The sequence below is a fragment of the Bubalus bubalis genome, chromosome 4 (assembly GCF_019923935.1).
Source record: "Bubalus bubalis isolate 160015118507 breed Murrah chromosome 4, NDDB_SH_1, whole genome shotgun sequence".
In the NCBI taxonomy this organism is placed as follows: domain Eukaryota; kingdom Metazoa; phylum Chordata; class Mammalia; order Artiodactyla; family Bovidae; genus Bubalus; species Bubalus bubalis.
In genome coordinates this window covers 22,239,945-22,264,068 of record NC_059160.1, presented here as the reverse complement: position 1 = coordinate 22,264,068, position 24,124 = coordinate 22,239,945, and the positions used below count along the sequence as shown (strand labels likewise).

Below are 24,124 nucleotides of genomic sequence, written 5' to 3'. Positions count from 1 at the left end.
GAAATGGTATGTACCTAGCAGAAGCAGAAGATATTAAGAAGAGATGGCAAGAATACACAGAAGAACTGTACAAAAAAGATCTTCATGACCCAGATAATCACGATGGTTTGATCACTGACCTAGAGCCAGACATCCTGGAATGTGAAGTCAAGTGGGCCTTAGAAAGCATCACTACGAACAAAGCTAGAGGTGATAGAATTCCAGTTCAGCTATTCCAAATCCTGAAAGATGATGCTGTGAAAGTGCTGCACTCAATATGCCAGCTAATTTGGAAAACTCAGCAGTGGCCACAGGACTGGAAAAGGTCAGTTTTCATTCCAATCCCAAAGAAAGGCAATGCCAAAGAATGCTCAAACTACCGCACAATTGCACTCATCTCACATGCTAGTAAAGTAATGCTCAAAAGTCTACAAGCCAGGCTTCAACAGTATGTGAACTGTGAACTTCCAGATGTTCAAGCTGGTTTTAGACAAGGCAGAGGAACCGGAGATCAAATTGCCAACATCTGCTGGATCATCGAAAAAGCAATAGAGTTTCAAAAAATAATCTATTTCTGCTTTATTGACTATGCCAAAGCCCTTTGACCGTGTGGATCACAATAAACTGTGGAAAATTCTGAAAGAGATGGGAATACCAGACCACCTGATCTGCCTCTTGAGGAATTTGTCTGCAGGTCAGGAAGCAACAGTTAGAACTGGACATGGAACAACAGGCTGGTTCCAAATAGGAAAAGGAGTACGTCAAGGCTGTATATTGTCACCCTGCTTATTTAACTTCTATGCAGAGTACATCATGGGAAGCGCTGGACTGGAAGAAACACAAGCTGGAATCAAGATTGCTGGGACAGATATCAATAACCTCAGATATGCAGATGACACCACCCTTATGGCAGAAAGTGAAAAGGAACTAAAGAGCCTCTTGATGAAAGTGAAAGTGGAGAGTGAAAAAGTTGTCTGAAAGCTCAACATTCAGAAAACGAAAATCATGGCATCTGGTCCCATCACTTTATGGGAAATACATGGGGAAACAGTGGAAACAGTGTCAGACTTTATTTTTCTGGGCTCCAAAGTCACTGCAGATGGTGACTGCAGCCATGAAATTAAAAGACGCTTACTCCTTGGAAGGAAAGTAATGACCAACCTAGATAGCATATTCAAAAGCAGAGACATTACTTTGCCAACAAAGGTCCGTCTAGTCAAGGCTATGGTTTTTCCTGTGGTCATGTATGGATGTGAGAGTTGGATTGTGAAGAAGGCTGAGCGCCGAAGAATTGATGCTTTTGAACTGTGGTGTTGGAGAAGACTCTTGAGAGTCTCTTGGACTGCAAGGAGATCCGACCAGTCCATTCTGAAGGAGATCAGCCCTGGGATTTCTTTGGAAGGAATGATGCTAAAGCTGAAACTCCAGTACTTTGGCCAGCTCATGCAAAGAGTTGACTCATTGGAAAAGACTCTGATGCTGGGAGGGATTGGGGGCAGGAGGAGAAGGGGACGACAGAGGATGAGATGGCTGGATGGCATCACTGACTGGATGGCCGTGAGTCTGAGTGAACTCCGGGAGTTGGTGTTGGACAGGGTGGCGTGGCTTGCTACGATTCATGGGCTTGCAAAGAGTCGGACACGACTGAGCGACTGATGTGATCTGATCTGATCTGAAAAGAGGAATGGGGTTACTGGATCTTATGGGAATGTTTACTTAATATAGGGAACTGCCAAACAGTTTTCCAAAGTAGATGTACCATTTTGCATTAACACTAGCAGTGTATGAGAGTTTCAGTTGCTCTGTATATTTGCTACTACTTTGTATTGTCTACTTTTTTTTTAAGTTTATCCATCCTGATAGATACATAGTGATATCTCATTAGAGTTTAAATTTTCATTTTTGAGATGAATAATTATGTTGACTCTTTTTTTGTGTGATTCTTTACCATTTGTATGTCTTGTCGATCTGTCTGTTCAGATCTTTTGCTCAGTTTTTAATTTGGTTGTTTGTCTTCTATTGAATTTTAGGGGTTCTTCTTACATTGTAAATACAAGTCCTTTGTCAGATATATATAATGTACTGCAACAGATTGAATGCAGAAAGCTCAGATTTTGTTACTGGCAACAAATTGAAGTGACAAGGTCATTTCATCTATTTCCACGAAAGTATCTGCCTGATACCTAAGTTTTATTAATCACGGTTTGTCATTAATTTTTTTAAAGTGAGAAATTGCATTCTGTGAAAACATCTATCTCAGTTGGCCAGGTGCTTTTTCTCAAGACAGCCATTCTGCTTTCTTGTACAGCAGAAGTCCTTTCTCTGTAGATTGCATTTTGTCACACAGAATATTAAATACAGAGTCAAAGGTAAAGACTTAATGAAATTAATAATTTTCTACCTTACCAATGTCAGTATTCATTGATACTGGCTTTTCTTTTGTATATGGTGAAGAATAAATGCAGTGACTGTTCATACAGTTGATTGTCACTCCCTGCAGTTTTACCCATCATTGCTTTTTCATCAGTGCAAACATCAACACAGGTAGGCAGTTCAGGGAGCTTCCCAGGTGGCTCAGTGGTAAAGAATCTGCCTGCCAATGCAGGAGATATGGGTTCAATTCCTGGGTCGGCAAGTTCCCCTGGAGAAGAAAATAGAAACCCACTCTAATATTCTTGCTTGGGAAATCTGGAAAACTCAGCAGTGGCCGCAGGACTGGTAAAGGTCAGTTTTTATTCCAAACCCAAAGAAGGGCAATGCCAAAGAATGTTCAGACTACCACACAATTACACTCATTTCACATGCTAGCAAAATAACACTCAGAATTTTCCAAGCTAGGCTTCAACACTATGTGAACCAAGAACTCCTAGATGTTTAAGCTGGTTTTAGAAAAGGCAGAGGAACCAGAGATCAAATTGCTAACATCTGTTGGATCATAGAAAAAGCAAGAGAATTCCAGAAAAGCTTCTACCTCGGTGACTACGCTAAAGCCTTTGATTGTGTGGATCACAACAAACTGTGAAAAGTTCTTAAAGAGATGGGAATACCAGACCACCTTACCTGCATCCTGTGAATCCTGTATGCAGATCATGAAGCAGCAGTTAGAATTGGACATGGAATAATGGACTGGTTCCAAATTGGGAAAGGAGTATGTTAAGGCTGTATATTGTCACCCTGCTTATTTAACTTATATGCAGAGTACATCATGAGAAATGACGGGCTGGGTGAAGCACAAGCTGGAATCAAGATTGCCGGGAGAAATATCAATAGCCTCAGATATGCAGATGACACCACCCTTATGGCAGAAAGTGAGGAGGAACTCTTGATGAAAGTGAAAGAGGAGAGTGAAAAAGCTGGCTTAAAACTCAACATTCACAAAACTAAGATCATGGCATCCAGTCCCATCACTTCATAACAAATAGATGGGGAAACTGGAAATAGTGACAGACTTTCTTTTCTTGGGCTCCAAAATCACTGCAAATGGTGACTGCAGCCATGAAATTAAAAGACACTTATTCCTTGGAAGAAAAGCTATGACCAACCAAGACAGCATATTAAAAAGTAGAGACATTACTTTGCTGACAGAGGCCCATCTAGTCAAAGCTATGGGTTTTCCAGTAGTCATGTATGGATGTGAGAGTTGGACCATAAAGAAGGCTGTGTGCTGAAGAATTGATGCTTTTGAACTGTGGTGTTGGAGAAGACTCTTGAAAGTTGCTTGGACTGCAAGGAGATCAAACCAGTCAATCCTAAAGCAAATCAATCCTGAATATTCATTGGAAGAACTGATGCTGAAGTTCCAATACTTTGGCTAGCTGATATTGAGCCGACTCATTTGAAAAGACTTTGATGCTGGGAAAGATTGAAGGCAGGAAGAGAAGGGGACAACAGAGAGGGACAACAGATGGTTGGATGGTATCATCGACTCAATGGATATGAGCATGAGCAAGCTCTGGGAGATGGTGAAGCCTGGTGTGCCGCAGTCCATGGTGTCACAAAGAGTCGGGCACAACTGGGTTACTGAACAACAACAATAAAGACAGTTCATTCAGGGCAATCTGTGTAATTCAATAGTTATTCAACACTTTGAATGTTTATTGATCTGAACATTCATATAGAAGATTTTTGATGATTAGTTGGTACTGACACCTGATGAACAAACAAAACAGAAGTCTGGCCATCTCCTTAGATTCAGTCTTATGTAAGGTGGGGCTTCCCTGGTGGCTCAGTTGGTAAAGAATCTGCCTGCAATGCAGGAGACCCCAGTTTGATCCCTGGGTCAGGAAGATCCCTTGGAGAATGAAATGGCAACCCACTCTAGTATTCTTGCCTGGGAAATCCCATGCATGGAGGACAGAGGAGCCTGGTGGGCTACAGTCCATGAGGTCGCAAGAGTCAGACACAACTTGACGACTACACCACCACCACCACCAGGTGAAGGCACAGTTTCTTAGATGATCTTCTGTGTTTGAGTTTGCAGCTAAATTTTAAATTTCGTGTTACTGTATCTTTGGAAATTGGTGGCGCTATGATTTCTTTTATTGACTTCCCTTGTAGGAGGAATTCAGTAATGTTAGCTGGAGAAAGCTTTGTTAGTCTCCCAGTTTTTGTGTGTTTCTTCACCTGGAAAGCGGTAATAAACATTGTTTGGTTTTTAATGAAGTCATATTTACATTTAACCTAGGCAATTCATTTTTCTGTAAACTCTGAGTGATTGGTCTCAAAATAATGCCTCAGTTTAATTGGAACCATAATACTGTTCACAATAAAATAGCATGTATATGGCAGTGGAAAGAGTGCTTTTGTAATACTTTGTTTTTTTCATTTATTGCTTTGCTCAGGGTCTTGGAGTAGATTTCATCCCTGACCTCAGACTTTTCATTTTATGCTGTAGTAATATTGGAATGCATGTAGTTCCTTTCACATACAATTTGTGCTTCACTGTAATGTTTTTTCCTTCTAATTTCTTATAATCCAACCTGCTGCTTCTTCAAGGCTCAGCTCAGGTGTCATTATCTCTTGATTGGCCTCGTGGCCCCTCTTCTGTTGCTGTCAGAGCAGAGAGGTCACGCTTACCTGTCTTAAAGCCCTAGGATATTTGAAAACTGTCAATTCTGAGAACTCCTTGAATGCTAGGACCATCCCTCAAGGGATGTTTGTCACTTGGTAGGTGTTCATCCCTTAACCATTATACAGTGGAAGTGAGAAATAGATTTAAGTGACTAGATCTGATAGACAGAGTGCCTGATGAACTATGGGCTGAGGTTCGAGACATTGAATAGGAGATGGCCATCAAGACCATCCCCAAGAAAAAGAAATGCAAAAAAGCAAAATGGCTGTCTGAGGAGGCCTTACATTTAGCTGTGAAAAGAGAAGCGAAAAGCAAAGGAAAGAAAGAAAGATATACCCATTTGAATGCAGAGTTCCAAAGAATAGCAAGGAGCGATAAGAAAGCCTTCCTCAGTGATCAGTGCAAATAAATAGAGGAAAACAATAGAATGGGAAAGACTAGAGATCTTGTCAAGAAAATCAGAGATACCAAGGGAATATTTCACGCAAAGTTAGGTTCAATAAAGGACAGCGGTGGCAAGAATACAGAGAACAACTATCCAAAAAGATCTTCACAACCCAGTTAATCACAATGGTGTGATTACTCACCTAGAGCCAGACATCCTGGAATGCGGTCAGATGGGCCTTACGAAGCATGACTACGAACAGAGCTAGTGGAGGTGATGGAATTCCAGTTGAGCTATTTCAAATCCTAAAAGATGCTGTGAAAGTGCTGCACTCAATATGCCAGCAAATGTGGAAAACACAGCAGTGGCCACAGGACTGGAAAAGGTCAGTTTTCATTCCAATCCCAAAGAAAGGCAATGCCAAAGAATGCTCAAACTACTGCACAGTTGCACTCATCTCACATGCTAGTAAAGTAATGCTCAAAAGTCTCCAAGCCAGGCTTCAACAGTATGTGAACTGTGAACTTCCAGATATTCAAGCTGGTTTTAGACAAGGCAGAGGAACCAGAGATCAAATTGCCAATATCCATCGGATTATCAAAAAAGCACGAGAGGTCCAAAAAAACATCTATTTTTGCTTTATTGACTATGCCAAAATGTTTGGCTGTGTGGATCATCACAAACTATGGAAAATTTTGAAAGCGATGGGAATACCAGACCACCTGACCTGCCTCTTGAGAAATCTGTATGCAGGTCAGGAAGCAACAGTCAGTACTGGGCATGGAACAACAGACTGGTTCCAAATAGGAAAAGGGGTAGTTAAGGCTGTATATTGTCACCCTGCTTATTTAACTTATATGCAGAGTACATCATGAGAAACGCTGGGATGGATGAAACACAAGCTGGAAAAAAACACACTGCCTGGAGAAATATCAATAACCTCAGATACGCAGATAACACCACCCTTATGGCAGAAATCGAAGAACTAAAGAGTCTGTTGATGACAGTGAAAAAGTTGGCTTAAAGCTCAACATTCAGAAAACTAAGATCATGGCATCTGGTCCCATCACTTCATGGGAAATAGATGGGTAAACACTGGAAACAGTGTCAGACTTTATTTTCAGGGGCTCCAAAATCACTGCAGATGGTGACTGCAGCCATGAAATTAAAAGATGCTTACTCCTTGAAAGGAAAGTTATGACCAACCTCAGTTCAGTTCAGTCGCTCAGTCATATCTGACTCTTTGCGACCCCATGAATCACAGCACGCCAGGCCTCCCTGTCCATCACCAACTCCCGGAGTTTACTCAAACTCATGTCCATCGAGTCAGTGATGCCATCCAGCCATCTCATCCCCTGTCATCCCCTTCTCCTTCTGCCCCTAATCCCTCCCAGCATCAGAGTCTTTTCCAATGAGTCAACTCTTTGCATGAGCTGGCCAAAGTACTGGAGTTTCAGCTTTAGCATCGGTCCTTTCAGTGAACACCCAGGACTGATCTCCTTTAGAATGGACTGGTTGGATCTCCTTGCAGTTCAAGGGACTCTCAAGAGTCTTCTCCAGCACCACAGTTCAAAAGCTTCAAGTCTTCAGTGCTCAGCTTTCTTCAGAGTCCAACTCTCACATCCATACGTGACCACTGGAAAAACCATAACCTTGACTAGACGGACCTTTGTTGGCAAAGTAGTGTCTCTGCTTTTCAATATGGTATCTAGGTTGGTCATAACTTTCCTTCCAAGGAGTAAGTGTCTTTTAATTTCATGGCTGCAATCACCATCTGCAGTGATTTTGGAGCCCCCAAAATTAAAGTCTGACAGTGTTTCCAGTGTTTCCCCATCTATTTCCCATGAAGTGTTGGGACCAGATGCCATGATCTTCGTTTTCTGAATGTTGAGCTTTAAGCTAACTTTTTCACTCTCCTCTTTCATTTTCATCAAGAGGCTGTTTATTTCCTCTTCACTTTGTGCCATAAGGGTGGTATCATCTGCATATCTGAGGTTATTGATATTTCTCCCAGCAATCTTGATTCCAGCTTGTGCTTCTTCCAGCCCAGCGTTTCTCATGATGTACCCTGCATATAAGTTAAATAAGCAGGGTGACAGTATACAGCCTTGACGTGCTCCTTTTCCTATTTGGAACCAATCTGTTGTTCTTTGTCCAGTTCTGACTGTTGCTTCCTGACTTGCATATAGGTTTCTCAAGAGGCAGCTCAGGTGGTCTGGTATTCCCATCTCTTTCAGAATTTTCCACAGTTTATTGTGATCCACACAGTCAGAGGCTTTGACATAGTCAGTAAAGCAGAAATAGATGTTTTTCTGGAATCCTCTTGCTTTTTCCATGATCCAGCGGATGTTGGCAATTTGATCTCTGGTTCCTCTGCCTTTTCTAAAACCAGCTTGAACATCTGGAAGTTCGCGGTTCACATATTGCTGAAGCCTGGCTTGGAGAATTTTGAGCATTCCTTTACTAGTGTGTGAGATGAATGCAATTGTGCAGTAGTTTGAGTGTTCTTTTGGCATTGTCTTTCTTTGGGATTGGAATGAAAGCTGACCTTTTCCAGTCCTGTGGCCACTGCTGAGTTTTCCAAATTTCTATGACCAACCTAGACAGCATGTTAAAAAGCAGAGACATCACTTTGCTAACAGAGGTCCGTCTAGTCAAGGCTATGGTTTTTCCAGTAGTCATGTTATGGATATGAGAGTTGGACTATAAAGAACGCTGAGTGCCAAAGAATTGATGCTTTTGAACTGTGGTGTTGGAGAAGACTCTTGAGAGTCCCTTGGACAGCAAGGAAATCCAACCAGTCCATCCTAAAGGAGATCAGTCCTGAATATTTATTGGCAGGACTGATGTTGGAAGTGAAACTCTGATACTTTGGCCACCTGATGGGCAGAACTGACTCATTTGAAAAGACTCTGATGCTGGGAAAGATGGAAGGTGGAAGGAGAATGGGACGACAGAGGATGAGGTGGTTGAATGGCATCACTGACTGAATGGACATGAATTTGAGTAAACTCCAGGAGTTGGTGATGAACAGTCCATGGACAGTCCATGCGTGTTGCAGTCCATGGGATAGCCAAGAGTTGGACACGACTGAGCGACTGCAATGAACTGAATTGAATTGAGGTGCTCAGTGTTAATTCTGCGTTGAACTGAATTGATGAAAATGAAACAAAGATTAATTTAAAAAACTTTTCTTATGAAGACAAACGCTAAAGTGTGCAACACTGGGCTTCCCTGGTGTCTCAGTGGTAAAGAATCCACCTGCCATTGGATGGGACATGGGTTCCATCCCTGGTCCAGGAAGATGCCACATGCCTCAGAACAGGTAAACCTGTGGTCTAGAGCCCGGGAACCACAATTACTGAGCCTTTGTGCTGTGGATACTAAAGCTCTCGTTCCCTAGATCCTGTGTTGTGTAACAAGAGAAACCACAACAATGAGAGGCTGGTGCACCACAACTAGAGAAAAGCCTACATAGCAGGGAAGACCAAAATAAGTAATTAAAAACAAAACAAAAAGGGGGAACTCTATGCAAAGCCCAAACTACATAAAGCAATCTTACTAATTAGTATATAAATTGCAGTTCTTTCGTGACTTTAAAATTTTTCATCAAAATATTAAGTATTATTACTGTCTGATGTAAATGTATAGAGAAGTAGAAAAACAGTAAAACTAGTATGTATTTACTTATATTACATCTATAAAATATTAGAAGTATCATTAAAAATAGTTTGAGCAGAGAATGCTGCTCTCTTCTCACTGTATAACTTACTATACAGAGCAAGCATCTTTTCTGTGCCCTGGTGAATTATAATATTCCTCTCTGTGTTTGGAGCAAGCCTTCAAAATATTTAATATTAATAATTAATATTTAATTTTGTGTTTTCAGTGTTGTGAATTATCTGAGAGAGTTCCTTCAGTGTGAAGTTATTTTTGGTGGCATCACTCTGGGATGTGTTTATCCTTTTGGGCACAACCACTTTGCTCATTTATGTTGGTAAGCTGGCTTTGACTAAATTCTCCCAGCTGCGTATCTATCTAGAATTTTGAATGACAGTGGTGTCAACATCCCGTAGTCAACTGTTTCTTCTATAACTCTATTTATATTCAGTTCAGATTTCATCTCCTATACTTATCACTTTTCATTTCTTTGCTGCACTTTCATCTTTCTTGGCCAATTTTCTTTTGATAATACATTTTCATAGAATGTCACATAGCTTTTATCAGCACAAAGAGGCAGCATGGGCATACACTTTGCGGTCTGTGTGTGAGCTGAATAACAGTTGAGTGGAGACCAGTCATAGACTTTGAAAGAGGAGTGTGATTGATGACGGATCATGAAACACATCTGTCATTTACATGGTGATTTGTGGAGCTGGTAGTGAAATTTGTGGTTACCATAACTGAAATTTGACCATGTTGTGTGTATGTGGGGTGATGTTATTTAACTCAAATTCATCTATGGTGGAATCGTGCAAAGCAATGACTTCCTGTGCAGAATTAAAGGCAAGGTACTGGAGTGAACCTACGTGAAGGATCCTGAAGTTTTGCTTATGCTTCATTTATGGTAAATCTGCTTCTGAGTTGTTACATGCTATATACAATGATGAATTAAAGAAAGTTTGAGAAATTGTGTATTTTGGTACAGATAGAGTTTAAATTTCGATTTTTTTGGAGGAAATCTTCTGTATGATTTTGCCATTTTTATGTTGTTGTCCATATACATAAGACTACTTCTTAGCCAGGCACTTAATTTATGGGGATACTAGCTGATTGGGAAAAGATAAACATAGATATTCAGTTTATCTTCCCACCTGCCTCTTTTTCCTACTGTTTATCAAGATCCAGAACAGTGAAAAAACTCACAGGTAAAAGTGAAAAAGATTAGATCAGCACAAACAACTGGAGCGTTTCTGCACAGCAAAGGAAATAGTCCCCCTGCCAAGCCCTACAGAGTGGGAGAAAATATTTGTAAGTCATATATTAGATAACGGTTAGTATCCAAAATATAGTAAGAACTTATACAACTTAAACCAATCCATTAAAAAAAAATGGGCAGAGGAACTAAATAGATACTTTTCAAAAGAAAATAAACCTAAATGGCCAGTAGCTACATGAAAAGGTGCTCCGTATTGATAATCATTAGGGAAATGCAAGGCAAAACCACAATGAGATATCACCTCTCACCTGTTAGAATGTTTATTATCAAGAAGACAAGAGATAAGTGATGACGAGGATGTAGAGATAAGGGAATTCTTGTACACTGTTGTTAGGCATGTAAATTGGTTTAGTTCTTATGGAAACCAGTATGAAAGTCTTTAAAAAATTAAAAATGCAACTGCCTTATGGTTCAGCAATTCCACTTCTGGATATACAGTTGAGCTTATTATTATTTTTAATTTATCTTGATTGTGATGGGTGTTTGTTGCTGCATGCAGGCTTTCTCTAGTTGTGGCAAGTGGGGGCTGTTCTTCCTCTTGGTGTTCGGGGTTCTCATTGCTGTGGCTTCTTTTATTGTGGAGTATGGGCCCTAGGTGCACGTGCTCAGTAGCTCAGTAGCTGCAGCGTACAGACTGTAGGGTGCTTGGGCTTCAGCAGTCGTGGCGCACGGGCTTGGTTGGTCCATGGCATGTGCAGTCTTCCTGGACCAGGATCGAACCCTTGACTTCTGTGTTGGCAGGTGGATTCTTACCACTGTACCACCAGGGAGGTCCTATACTTGAGTTTGAACAGCGTGGTTTAGGAGTGCTGACCCTCTGTGCAGTTGAAAATCCACTTGTAACTTATAGTCTTCCTTTTGTATATACATGATTGCTCTGTATCTGAGGTTCTACATTTGTGGATTTAACCTACCATGGGTTGTGTGGTTGTCAACTGTTGTTGCTGTTCAGTCACCCATTTGTGTCTGATGCTTTGTGACCCCATGGACTGCAGCCCACTAGGCCTCCCTGTTCCTCACCAGGTCCCAAAATTTGCCCAAGTTCATGTCCATTGCATTGGTGGTGCCATCCAGCCATCTCATCCTCTGACACCCTCCTCTCCTTCTGCCCTCAATCTTTCTCAGCATCTGGGACTTTTCCAATGAGTTGTCTGTTCTCATCAGATGATCCTTCCAATAAGTATTCATGATTGATTTCTCTTAAGATTGACTGGATTGTGTGGTACTGTAGTATTTTATTGTTGAAAAGAAAATTTGTATGTGGACCTGTGCAGTTTCAATTTCTGTTGTTCACAGCTCAGCTGTATATCCAAAGGAAATGAAAACAGGAATTGAAGAGATGTATGTACTCCTATATTCATTGTTAGTTATTCGCAATAGCTAAGATACAGAAACAACCTACATGTTCTTCAATAGATGAATGGATAAAGGAGTTGCCGTATATATGGACAATGGAATATTAGCCGTTGAGAAAAAATAATTTGCCATGTGTGGAAACATAGGTGGGCCTTGAGGGGATTATGCTAAGTGAGATAAGTTGGTCAGAGAAAGACAAATATTATATAGTATCACTTACATGTGGAATCCAAAAGAGCCAAACTTACGAAAACAGTGTAGGCTGGTTATCAGAAGCTGGGAGCTGGAGGAACTGGGAATATGTTGTTTAAGGGTACAAACCTAGAGCTAGTAGATAAATAAGTCCTTGAGATCGAATGCACAATTTAGTGATTATAGTCAACAATACTATATTATAAACAACGAGATCTTGATTGTTCCCACTGAAGAAAAGAAAGTAATCATGTGAAGTGGTAAGTGTGTCAGCTAATGCTATGGTAGTCATATTTCAGTATATAAGTATCAAACCAACATGTTGTACATCTTAAACTCACATGATGTTATGTGTCAGTTATATTTCAGTTTAAAGAAGGAAAAAACATTTAGGATAGGAAAACTTTGGACCTGGATTGTATAGTAATAAAAGAACAAATAATACATGGGTTGATTTAGTATTTTGTCATTGACTGGTTGCTTTCTTTTTAAAACTCTTACAGTGAGAGATCTGAATTCTTAGGATAATTGCATTCTAGCTTTATGTTTAATTTTATGAGATATAAACCAGAGGTGAGCTGTTAGCTAGAACATTACTAAAATATTTACTGATAGAATGACCTTTGAACAGTTGGCCCTGAGACATGAAATTAGCATGTCAAAGTACGTGAAGAAATACTGCCACCAGATTCAGTCTGTGATCATGGGAAATCTCTAGTCAGTTTCTCTGCCAGCTTATTCTTCGAACCTGTTGTTTTCTTTTCTGCTGGCTGTTGTAGACAAGAGTTCTTTCATGTAATAGCATTATTAAGAAAGATGTATTTGTATGCCTCTGCAAAAGGAATACTTCACCAAATCAGCAAATGGAAAATTTTTTCCTCATTTACTTAAAAAAACCTTTTCTTAATCCAGAAATTGCCAAAAACATAAATGTGTAAGTTAGAGGTAATAAACATTAAGCAAATGATCAGATATATTTGTAATGCTACGAATGTGAAGTACTCTGAGAGCTTATATGGGACTGTATGACCTAATTTGTAATTTAAAGGTCTGTTAGAGAAAACTTGATTTAAGTTGAACTCTGAAAGAGAAGATAATAGGTAAAGGGAAAGCCCTGTACTGCCAGGGAGTATGGGACCTGGCATATAATAAATAAGGGTGTGTGGGGGTGTGTGTATAATAAATAAGGGTGTGTGGGGGTGTGTGTGTGTATAATAAATAAGGGTGTGTGGGGGTGTGTGTGTATAATAAATAAGGGTGTGTGGGGGGGTGTGTGTGTATAATAAATAAGGGTGTGTGTGTATGTGTGTGTGTGTGTGTATGTGTACCCGGCATATAATAAATAAGGGTGTGTGTGTGTGCGCGCGCGCGCATGCATGTGCAGTTGTGTCTGACTCTCTGCAGCCTCATGGACTATAGCCCACCATGCTCGTCTGTCAATAGAATTTTCCAGGCAAGAATACTGGAGTGGGTTGCCATTTCCTACTGCAGGGAATCTTTCCAACCCAGGGATCAAACCCACATCTTCTTCATCTCATGCATTGACAGGTGTATTCTTTACCATGACATCACCTGGGAAGCCCAAGGTGATAAAGAGAAGAGTGGTGTTAATTGAAGCTGAAGAGATGGGTAGGGGCCAGATAGCATAAAGATTGTGTTAATAACTTTGCCGTTCATTCTAAAAGTGAAACCATGAACAAGAGATTTATGATGTAAAAAACAATAGCTAGAGCATAGATAGAGCCTCTAAGTGCTTTGCATATATTAACTGATATATTCTGACAGAAACCATTTGACATGCATCTGTTTTTAATCCTTGTGTTATAAGGAATATGAGGGACAGAAAGGTGAAATAACTTGCTCAAAATCATGTGTCTGGGAGTGGCAGGCCTGAGCACCCTAGCTCTGGAATCTCGGCTTTACATCATCGCTACACTATCTTTTATAATCCAACTTTTCCACACTTAAAGTACTTGTAGTAATAAATTATATGATTTATAATTGAAGAGTTCAAAAGAACCGTTCCTGTTATGGTGATATCTCAAATATGACATCATACTGCTTGGTGGTATATGGCTGAACATCTTTTAATAGCTGTGTATTTATTTTAATGTTTATTAATATTTACCTCTTTTAAGGCATCCCTTTTTTGACAAGAGACCTAGAAATTATCTTTAGTTCCTGCTCTTCGTCACTCCTCAAGCCAAGTCCTGTCATTTTTTTCTTCCCAAATACCTGTTGGCTTTACCCTCTATGATTATTTTTTTGAATGGAATCTTTAATCCATTTATATTTTATTGTTGTTATTTACTTGAATGTAGTTATGTCTGTAATTTTGTTTTCCTTCAGTTCAGTCACGTCTGACTCTTTGCGACCCCATGGACTGCAGCACACCAGGCTTCCCTGTCCATCACCAACTCCCAGAGTTTACTCATACTCATGTCCATTGAGTAGGTGATGCCATCCAACCATCTCATCTTCTTTCGTCCCCTTCTCCTTCTGCCTTCAGTCTTTCCCAACATTAGGGTCTTTTCCAATGAGTTAGTTCTTCCCATCAGGTGGCCAAAGTATTGGAGTTTCAGCTTCAACATCAGTCCTTCCAATGAACACCCAGGACTGATCTCCTTTAGGATGGACTGGTTGGATCTCCTTGCAGTCCAGGGACTCTAAAGAGTCTTCTCCGACACCACAGTTCAAAAGCATCAATTCTTCGGCGCTCAGCTTTCTTTATAGTCCAACTCTCATATCCATACATGACTACTGGAAAAACCATAGCCTTGACTGCTGCTGCTGAGTTGCTTCAGCCGTGTCCGACTCTGCGCGACCCCATAGACGGTAGCCCACCAGGCTCCTCCGTTCTGGGATTCTCCAGGCAAGAATACTGGAGTGGGTTGCCATTTCCTTCTCCAATGCATGAAAGTGAAAAGTGAAAGTATAGTTGCTCAGTTGTGCCCGACTCTTAGCGACCCCATGGACTGGAGCCTACCAGGCTCCTCTGTCTGTGGGATTTTCCAGGCAAGAGTACTGGAGTGGGGTGCCATTGCTACTAGATGGACCTTTGTTGACAAAGTAATGTCTCTGCTTTTTAGTATGCTGTCTAAGTTGGTCATAACTTTCCTTCCAAGGAGTAAGCGTCTTTTAATTTCATGGCTGTAGTCACTATCTGCAGTGATTTTGGAGCCCCCCAAAATAAAGTCTGTCATTGTTTCCACTATTTCTCCATCTATTTGCCATGAAGTGATGGGACCAGATGCCATGATCTTCGTTTTCTGAATGTTGAGCTTTAAGCTAACTTTTTCACTCTCCTCTTTCATTTTCATCAAGAGGCTGTTTATTTCCTCTTCACTTTGTGCCATAAGGGTGGTATCATCTGCATATCTGAGGTTATTGATATTTCTCCCAGCAATCTTGATTCCAGCTTGTGCTCCTTCCAGCCCAGCATTTCTCATGATGTACTCTGCATATAAGTTAAATAAGCAGGGTGACAATATACAGCCTTGACTACTCCTTTTCCTATTTGGAACCAGTCTGTTGTTCCATGTCCAGTTCTAACTGTTGCTTCCTAACCTGCATTCAGATTTCTCAAGAGGCAGGTCAGGTGGTCTGGTATTCCCATCTCTTTCAGAATTTTCCACAGTTGGTAGTGATCCACACAGTCAAAACTTTGGCTTAGTCAGTAAAGTATAGAAGTAGATGTTGTTTTTGAACTCGTGCTTTTTCGATAATCCAATGGATGTTGGCAATTTGATCTGTGGTACCTCTGCCTTTTCTAAAACCACCTTTTCTTGAACACCTGGAAATTCACAGTTCACGTAATGTTGAAGCCTGGCTAGGAGAATTTTTGGAGAAGGCAGTGGCACCCCAGTCCTCTACTCTTGCCTGGAAAATCCCGTGGACGGAGGAGCCTGGTAGGCTACATACAGTCCATGGGGTTGCGAAGAGCCAGACACGACTGAGCAGCTTCACTTTCTTTCACTGTATAATCGTAAGGGATTTGATTTAGGTCATACCTGAATGGTCTAGTTGTTTTCCCTACTTTCTTCAATTTAAGTTTTCCTTATGTCTTGCTTTTTTGTTATTTTGCTTCAACTTAACTGCTTCCATTAAGCAGATGTTTTCTAGGGTATAATTTTAATTTCTTGGTTCAATTTTTAGCTATAATTTTTTAGATATTTTCTTAGTATTTATTAAGAGATTATAATATCATTTTTAATCACAATGGACTTCAGATTAATGCTAATTTAATTCCAGTAAAATACAGAAACTTTGCTTCAGTACTAATCTTTGTTTTTCCTTCTCCGTTTTGTTACTATTGTTATATATTATGGTTCTGTATTTAAAGCTCTAATATTGTGTAATACTGTGTTATAATAATCACCTTAAGCAGTCTCTTTTAGAAAAGTATTTAGTAAGGTTATCTTGCATATAAGACTGTTTGGAAACTGGGAAGTCTTGCATTCTCACAATGAAATTCTCTTTACCCAAACCACAGTAAAATGATCATACCTAGTAAATTAACATTAATACATTTCTATTATAGAATTTGACATACCATCAGATTTTGCCAAGTTACCCAATAATATCTTTGTAACAGTTTGCCCAGAGAAGGCAGTGACAACCTACTCCAGTGTTCTTGCCTGGAGAATCCCAGGGACTGGGGAGTCTGGTGGGCTGCCGTCTCTGGGGTCGCACAGAGTCAGACCCGACTGAAGGGACTTAGCAGCAGCAGCCGTTTCCCCAACCTATCAACCAGTTTGATACACTGTATGCAGTAGTTACTACAGTAGTCTCTTTTTTCTCTTTTTACCCAGATTAATTTATCTGCCTTTCTTTGACTTTATTAACATTGATATGTTCAAAGGCAGTTGTTTTCTAGAATGTTCTTTAATTTGGTAGTCTGTTTCCTTTATAATTTTGTTCAAGTTATGCATTTTTGGACAGAAATACTGTGTAAGAGAACTTAACATAAAAAATGGTACATTTTTTCCCAACATATTGCCAGTATTTTCCTTAATTGATGATGGATGATGTGAGTAAGGTGTTGTCCACCAAGTTTATTTTCTCTTAACATTATTGTTAATTTATGGGGAGATACACCGAGACAGTGTAAATACCCTTTTTCCCTAAAAGCTTTGATCACATGGTTTTCTTGTTGTGGATGATGCTGGACTTGAATCAGTTATTACCATCATGGAAGCAAAAAGATAGATGATTAAAATTTCAATAACAATTTCTAGGAATTTCAGTTTTAGTGTTTCTTAGAGAGCTTTCTTTATCCAGTAGTGATGATTGTAAGATACTTGGTAGTTAACCTGCTTATGTCATGGGTTTATTTTTCATATTTTTTTTAGGTTCATGTACTGGACAGACTGGGGAGAAGTACCAAAGATAGAACGTGCTGGAATGGATGGTTCAGATCGTTTCGTCATAATAAACACTGAAATTTACTGGCCAAATGGACTAACTTTGGATTATGAGGAACGGAAGCTTTATTGGGCAGATGCAAAACTTAATTTCATTCACCGATCAAATCTGGATGGAACAAATCGGTAAGATTGCCTTATGTTTTTAAACTTTAAGTCAGCCCCATGATAGTCAAATTATAAAGCCTAATTTTATCAAGAAGTTGTTAACATATTTTTGGCTTAAGTGTCAAAGGGGAAGAAGAATAGATTTTTAGTTTGCTTTCTATAAAGGTAATGACATTTCTCATCTGTCTTGGTGGCATTTAGAATTTATGGACTGTATTTTCTCCTCCTTTACTCTGAGCTAATTTAGTTCTTCAGTGGTTCTCAATCAGGGATAGTACTTCCACTCTCTTCCAGAGTGTTTGGAAATGTGTGGGGAATTTTGGTTGACACAGAGACTGGGAGTACTCCTAGCATTTTAGTTCCCTGGCGGGCCAGGGATACTAAACATTCTGTAATGTGCTGGACTCCTAGTACGACAAAGAGCTCATCCTTCAGAATTGCCCACAGAGCCCACCAGGTGCTGTTTGTGGAAGCTTATTTGATAAACCTGTAAACCAGGACAGGGTTGGCCAATTTTTCCTGTGACGAGCCAAGTCATTATACGCTTTGTGGGCCATATCTCTGTTGCAACTATTTACCTCTGCTGTTGTGGTGTGAAAGAAGCTATATAGAATACTTACGGGAATGGGCATGGTTTTGTTCCATAAAACATTTTTGAGCCAGTGGACTCTGGTTTGCTGACCTCTAGATCAGGAGAAAACCTACTGCATATTTGCTGTATCCTGGTATCCACAGAAGACAGAGACAAAGTATATAAACATGGAATTCCCACTCAGATCATGTTCAGATTTTTTTTATTTAAGTTTTTTATTCAAAAGTAGTTGATTTACAAGGTTGTTGTGTTCATATTTTTAAAGACACTTGATGTCCTTGTGTTTGGAAGATTATTTGGATTTCTAGTGGTCTCATTTTAAGACCCCAGCAGAAACAGAAAGCCTTAGATAATTGAAGGAATTTGTCAAAGTGAAAACATCTGTTGCCATATATAGTTGCACTATTTTTATTTTTTTCTTGTGATGAGAACCTTTAAGATTTACTGTTTTAGTAACTTTGAAATGTTACAAGGCTATGGTTTTTCCAGTGGTCATATATGGATGTGAGAGTTGGACTATAAAGAAAGCTGAGTACCGAAGAATTGATGCTTTTGAACTGTGGTGTTGGAGAAGACTCTTGAGAGTCCTTTGGACTGCAAGGAGATCCAACCAGTCCATCCTAAGGAGATTGGTCCTGGGTATTCATTGGAAGGACTGATGTTGAAGCTGAAACTCAAATACTTTGGCCACCTGATGCGAAGAGCTAACTCATTGGAGAAGACTCTGATGCTGGGAAAGATTGAGGGCAGGAGGAAAAGGGGAGGACAGAGGATAAGATGGCTGGATTGCATCACTGACTCAATGGAAATGGGTTTGGATGGTCTCTGGGAGTTGGTGATGGACAGGGAGGCCTGGCGTGCTGTGGTTCATGGGGTCACAAAGAGTCAGACATGACTGAGTGACTGATCTGAACTGAACTTTGAAATATGTAAGATAGTATTATTAACTATAGTTGCAATGCTGTGGATTACATTCTCAGGACTTAACTTTTTTTTTTTTAATACCTGGAAGTTTGTATCTTTTTGACGCCTGTTAGCCATTTCACTAGCCCCCATACCTTGCCTGTGGCAACCATCAATCTGTTCTATCTGTGAGCTTGGTTTTTAGTTCATTTGTTTGTTTAGATTCAACATATAAGTGAGATCATACAGTATTCCTCTTTCTCTGTCTTATTTCGCTTAGCATGATGCCCTCAAAGTCTATTCATATTGTTAAAACTAGTAATATTTCATTCTTTTGTATGGCTGACTAATATTTTGTTGTACATATATAGCATATCTTCTTTATCCATCCCACCATCAGTGACACTTGGGTTGTTTCCTTTTCATTTCCTGTTGTGAATTATGTTGAGTGAACATAGGGATGCATGTGTCTTTTCAAGTTAGGGTATGCAGTGGTTGTTAACTAGACTTGTTGCAATCATTATACATTATATAGAAGTATCAAATTATTATGTTGTAAACCTGAAACTAATGTTGTATGTCAATTATACCTTAATTAAAAACAAAAGAAAATTGGAAAATTCAAAATTACATGGAGGATTAAACAAGATTCTCCTGAAAAACCTGTGGTTGAAGGAGGCTGTCAAAGGAAAATAAAAAATATCTGGAGACCAATGAAAATAGAAATACAACATACCAAAACTTACAGGGTTTCTAAGAGGTAAGTTCATAGTGATAAATGCTTACATTTGAAACAAGAAAAGTCTCAAATAAACAACCTAATGTTAAACCTCAAAGAGCTAGATAAAGAAGGAGAAACTAAGCCCACAGCTGCCACAAAGAAGGGAATAACAAATCAGAGTGGAAATAAATGAAATAGAAATTAAAAATACAGTAGGAAAGATCATTGAAAAAGCAAGAGTTGGTTTTTTGAAGAGAAAATATACAAACCTTTAGTTCAACTTAATAAGAAAGAGAGGAGACTGAAATAAAATCAGAAAGAGGAGACATTACAACTGTAAATACAAAGGATCATAAGAGACTACTGTCAACAATATATACCATCAAATTGAACAGCTTAGAAGAAAGAGATCATGACTGAATCATGAAGAAATAGAAAATTTGAACAAACCAATTATTTATAAGGAGATTAAATTAGTAATTAAAAACCTCCCCAAAACAAAAGTAGAGGACCAGAAGACTTCACTGGCAAATTGTACCAGACATTTGAGAAAGAATTAGTACCAATCTTTCTTAAAGTCTCCTGAAAAATAGAAGAGGAGGGAATTCTTAAAAACTCATTTTATGTGGTTAGCATTATCTTGATACCAAAACCAAACAAGAAACCTACAAGAAAAGAAAATTACAGGCCAATATTCTTAATGAATATAGCTGCAGAAGTTCTCAACTCAGAACTAGCAAACTGAATTCAGCAGCACATTAAAAGGATCATACTCCACAATCAAGTGGATACAAGGATTGTTCAATATATGCAAATTAATGTGATTCAGCACATTAACAAAATGAAGGATGAGAATTGTGTGATCATCTCAATAGGTGCAGAAAAAGCATTTGATAAAATTCAACATCCATTCATGATTAATTCTCAAGAGTGGGTATAGAGGGAACATACCTCAACAGTGAAAGCTATGTATGACAAACCCACAACTAAAAATATATTCAAAAGTGGAAAACTGAAAGTTTTTCATCTAAGGTCAGAGCAAGATAAGGATGTTTACTCTTGCCATTTTTAATCAGCACGGTGCTAGAGGTTCTAACCAGAGTAGTTAGGCAAGGAAAAGAAGGAAAATGCATCTCAGTAAAAAGGAAGAAGTAAAACTATTTGCAGATGGTCTCATGTTATACATAGGAAATCCTGGAAACGCCACTACAGAACTGTTTGAACTAATAAACAGATTCAGTTAGATTGCTGGATACAAAATCAATATACAAAAATCACCTATATTTCTGTATGTTAATAACAAACTGTCAGAGAAATTAAGGAAACAATCTTATTTATTGTATCATACAAAAAAAAAAATACCTAATAAGTTTAACCAAAGAAGTAAAAGACCTATACACAGAACTATGATGCTGATGAAAGGTATTGAAGAAGACACAAATAAATTGAAAGATATTTCATGCTCACAGATTAGAAAAATTAATTTGTTAAAACATCCATACTATGGAAATCCATCTACAAATGTAGTGCAGTCCAGTGCACAAATCAGAGTTCCAGTGCACTTTTCACAGAAGTAGAACAAACAATTCTAAAATTTGTGTGGAATTGCAAAAAAACGCAAATTAGCTAAAGGAATCTTGAGAAAGAATAAAGCTGGAGGCATTACACTTTCTAACTTCAAACTATATTTGCAAACTGTATTACTCAAAGTGGTATGGTATTGGCGTAAAGACAGACACTAGATCAGTGGAATGGAATAGAGAGCCCAGAAACAAACCCATGCGTATTTGGTCAGTCAGTTTATGACAGAGGAGCCAAGAATGTTCAGTGGGGAAACTAATGTCTTCGTTACAGTTTCTGTAGTATCTTCAGCAAATAGTGTGAGAAAACTGGATATCCACACCCGAAAGGATGAAACTAGATCCCTGTCTTATACCACACACAAAATCAACTAAAAATGAATTAAAGTTGGGCTGTAGGAGTTGCTTGTATATTTTTGAGATTAGTTGTTTGTCAGTTGCTTCATTTGCTATTATCTTCTCCCATTCTGAAGGCTGTTTTTTCACCTTGCTAATAGTTTCCTTTGATGTGCAGAAGCTTTTAAGGTTAATTAGGTCCCATTTGTTTATTTTTGCTTTTATTTCCAATATTCTGGGAGGTGGGTCATAGAGGATCCTGCTGTGATGTATGTCAGAGAGTGTTTTGCCTATGTTCTCCTCTAGGAGTTTTATAGTTTCTGGTCTTACGTTTAGATCTTTAATCCATTTTGAGTTTACTTTTGTGTATGGTGTTAGAAAGTGTTCTAGTTTCATTCTTTTACAAGTGGTTGACCAGATTTCCCAGCACCACTTGTTAAAGAGATTGTCTTTAATCCATTGTATATTCTTGCCTCCTTTGTCAAAGATAAGGTGTCCATATGTGCGTGGATTTATCTCTGGGCTTTCTATTTTGTTCCATTGATCTATATTTCTGTCTTTGTGCCAGTACCATACTGTCTTGATAACTGTGGCTTTGTAGTAGAGCCTGAAGTCAGGTAGGTTGATTCCTCCAGTTCCCTTCTTCTTTCTCAAGATCACTTTGGCTATTCGAGGTTTTTTGTATTTCCATACAAATTGTGAAATTATTTGTTCTAGCTCTGTGAAGAATGCTGTTGGTAGCTTGATAGGGATTGCATTGAATCTATAGATTGCTTTGGGTAGTATGCTCATTTTCACTATATTGATTCTTCCAACCCATGAACATGGTATGTTTCTCCATCTGTTAGTGTCCTCTTTGATTTCTTTCACCAGTGTTTTATAGTTTTCTATATATAGGTCTTTAGTTTCTTTAGGTAGATATATTCCTAAGTATTTTATTCTTTCCGAATATACAAGCAACTCCTACAGCTCAACTCCAGAAAAATAAATGACCCAATCAAAAAATGGGCCAAAGAACTAAATAGACATTTCTCCAAAGAAGACATACAGATGGCTCACAAACACATGAAAAGATGCTCAACATCACTCATTATCAGAGAAATGCACATCAAAACCACTATGAGGTACCATTTCACACCAGTCAGAATGGCTGCGATCCAAAAGTCTACAAGTAATAAATGCTGGAGAGGCTGTGGAGTAAAGGGAACCCTCTTACACTGTTGGTGGGAATGCAAACTAGTACAGCCACTATGGAGAACAGTGTGGAGATTCCTTAAAAAACTGGAAATAGAACTGCCTTATGATCCAGCAATCCCACTGCTGGGCATACACACTGAGGAAACCAGAATTGAAAAAGACACATGTACCCCAATGTTCATCGCAGCACTGTTTATAATAGCCAGGACATGGAAGCAACCTAGATGTCCATCAGCAGACGAATGGATAAGAAAGCAGTGGTACATATACACAATGGAGTATTACTCAGCCATTAAAAAGAATACATTTGAATCAGTTCTAATGAGGTGGATGAAACTGGAGCCTATTATACAGAGTGAAGTAAGCCAGAAAGAAAAACACCAATACAGTATACTAACGCATATATATGGAATTTAGAAAGATGGTAACAATAACCCTGTGTACGAGACAGCAAAAGAGACACTGATGTATAGAACAGTCTTATGGACTCTGTGGGAGAGGGAGAGGGTGGGAAGATTTGGGAGAATGGCATTGAAACATGTAAAATATCATGTATGAAATGAGTTGCCAGTCCATGTTCGATGCACGATACTGGATGCTTGGGGCTGGTGCACTGGGACGACCCAGAGGGATGGAATGGGGAGGGAGGAGGGAGGAGGGTTCAGGATGGGGAACACATGTATACCTGTGGTGGATTCATTTTGATATTTGGCAAAACTAATACAATTATGTAAAGTTTAAAAATAAAATAAAAAAAATGAATTAAAGATGTCAGTATAAGACCTGAAACTATAAATTTTTTTAGAGAAGAAACAGGAGACAAGCTCCTTGACATTGGTGTTGGTTATGATTTTGTAAGCATGTGTTTGAAACCTCAAGCAAACAGTATGGTGCCTCCTCAAAAAATTAAAAATATTACTCCATATGATGTAGTAATCCCACTTCTGGAATTCTAATCCAGAGGAAATGAAAACAATCTTGAGGCGATATCTGCACTTCCATGTTCATAGTGGAATTATTCACAGTATCCAGTACATGAAACAATCAAAATGTCTGTCAGTGGATGAATGGATAAAGAAGATGTGGTATATACACATTCAGTAGAATATTCAGCCACGAGAAGGAAGGACATCTTGCTGTTTGTGGTTACATGCATGGACTCTGAGGCCCTAATGATCAGTGAAATGAGCCAGATAAAGGAAGACAAATATTGGATGTGTCACATATATGAGGAATCTTAAAAAATGTCACAAACTCATAGAAACAAAAGAAAACTGGCTGTCAAGGAGTTGGAGGAAATAGATGTTCCCATTTTAAAAAAAACCATAAAAAGGAAACCCCA

At 39.0% G+C, this 24,124-nt stretch overlaps 1 protein-coding gene across 8 annotated transcripts in view; it reads left to right on the top strand.

The window, feature by feature from the left end:
• Nucleotides 1-24,124, top strand: part of LRP6 (LDL receptor related protein 6) — a 177,578-nt gene that overhangs the window by 60,590 nt on the left and 92,864 nt on the right. For 5 of the 8 annotated variants that reach the window (XM_025283271.3, XM_025283268.3, XM_025283267.3 and 2 more), the window contains one exon: nt 17,274-17,471. In XM_025283271.3, coding sequence (XP_025139056.1) covers nt 17,274-17,471 — 198 coding nt within the window. Of the gene's footprint in view, nt 1-9,324; nt 9,433-17,273; nt 17,472-24,124 lie in introns of all 8 variants that reach the window. The other 3 variants (XM_044941156.2, XM_044941157.2, XM_044941155.2) reach the window with 1 other exon arrangement.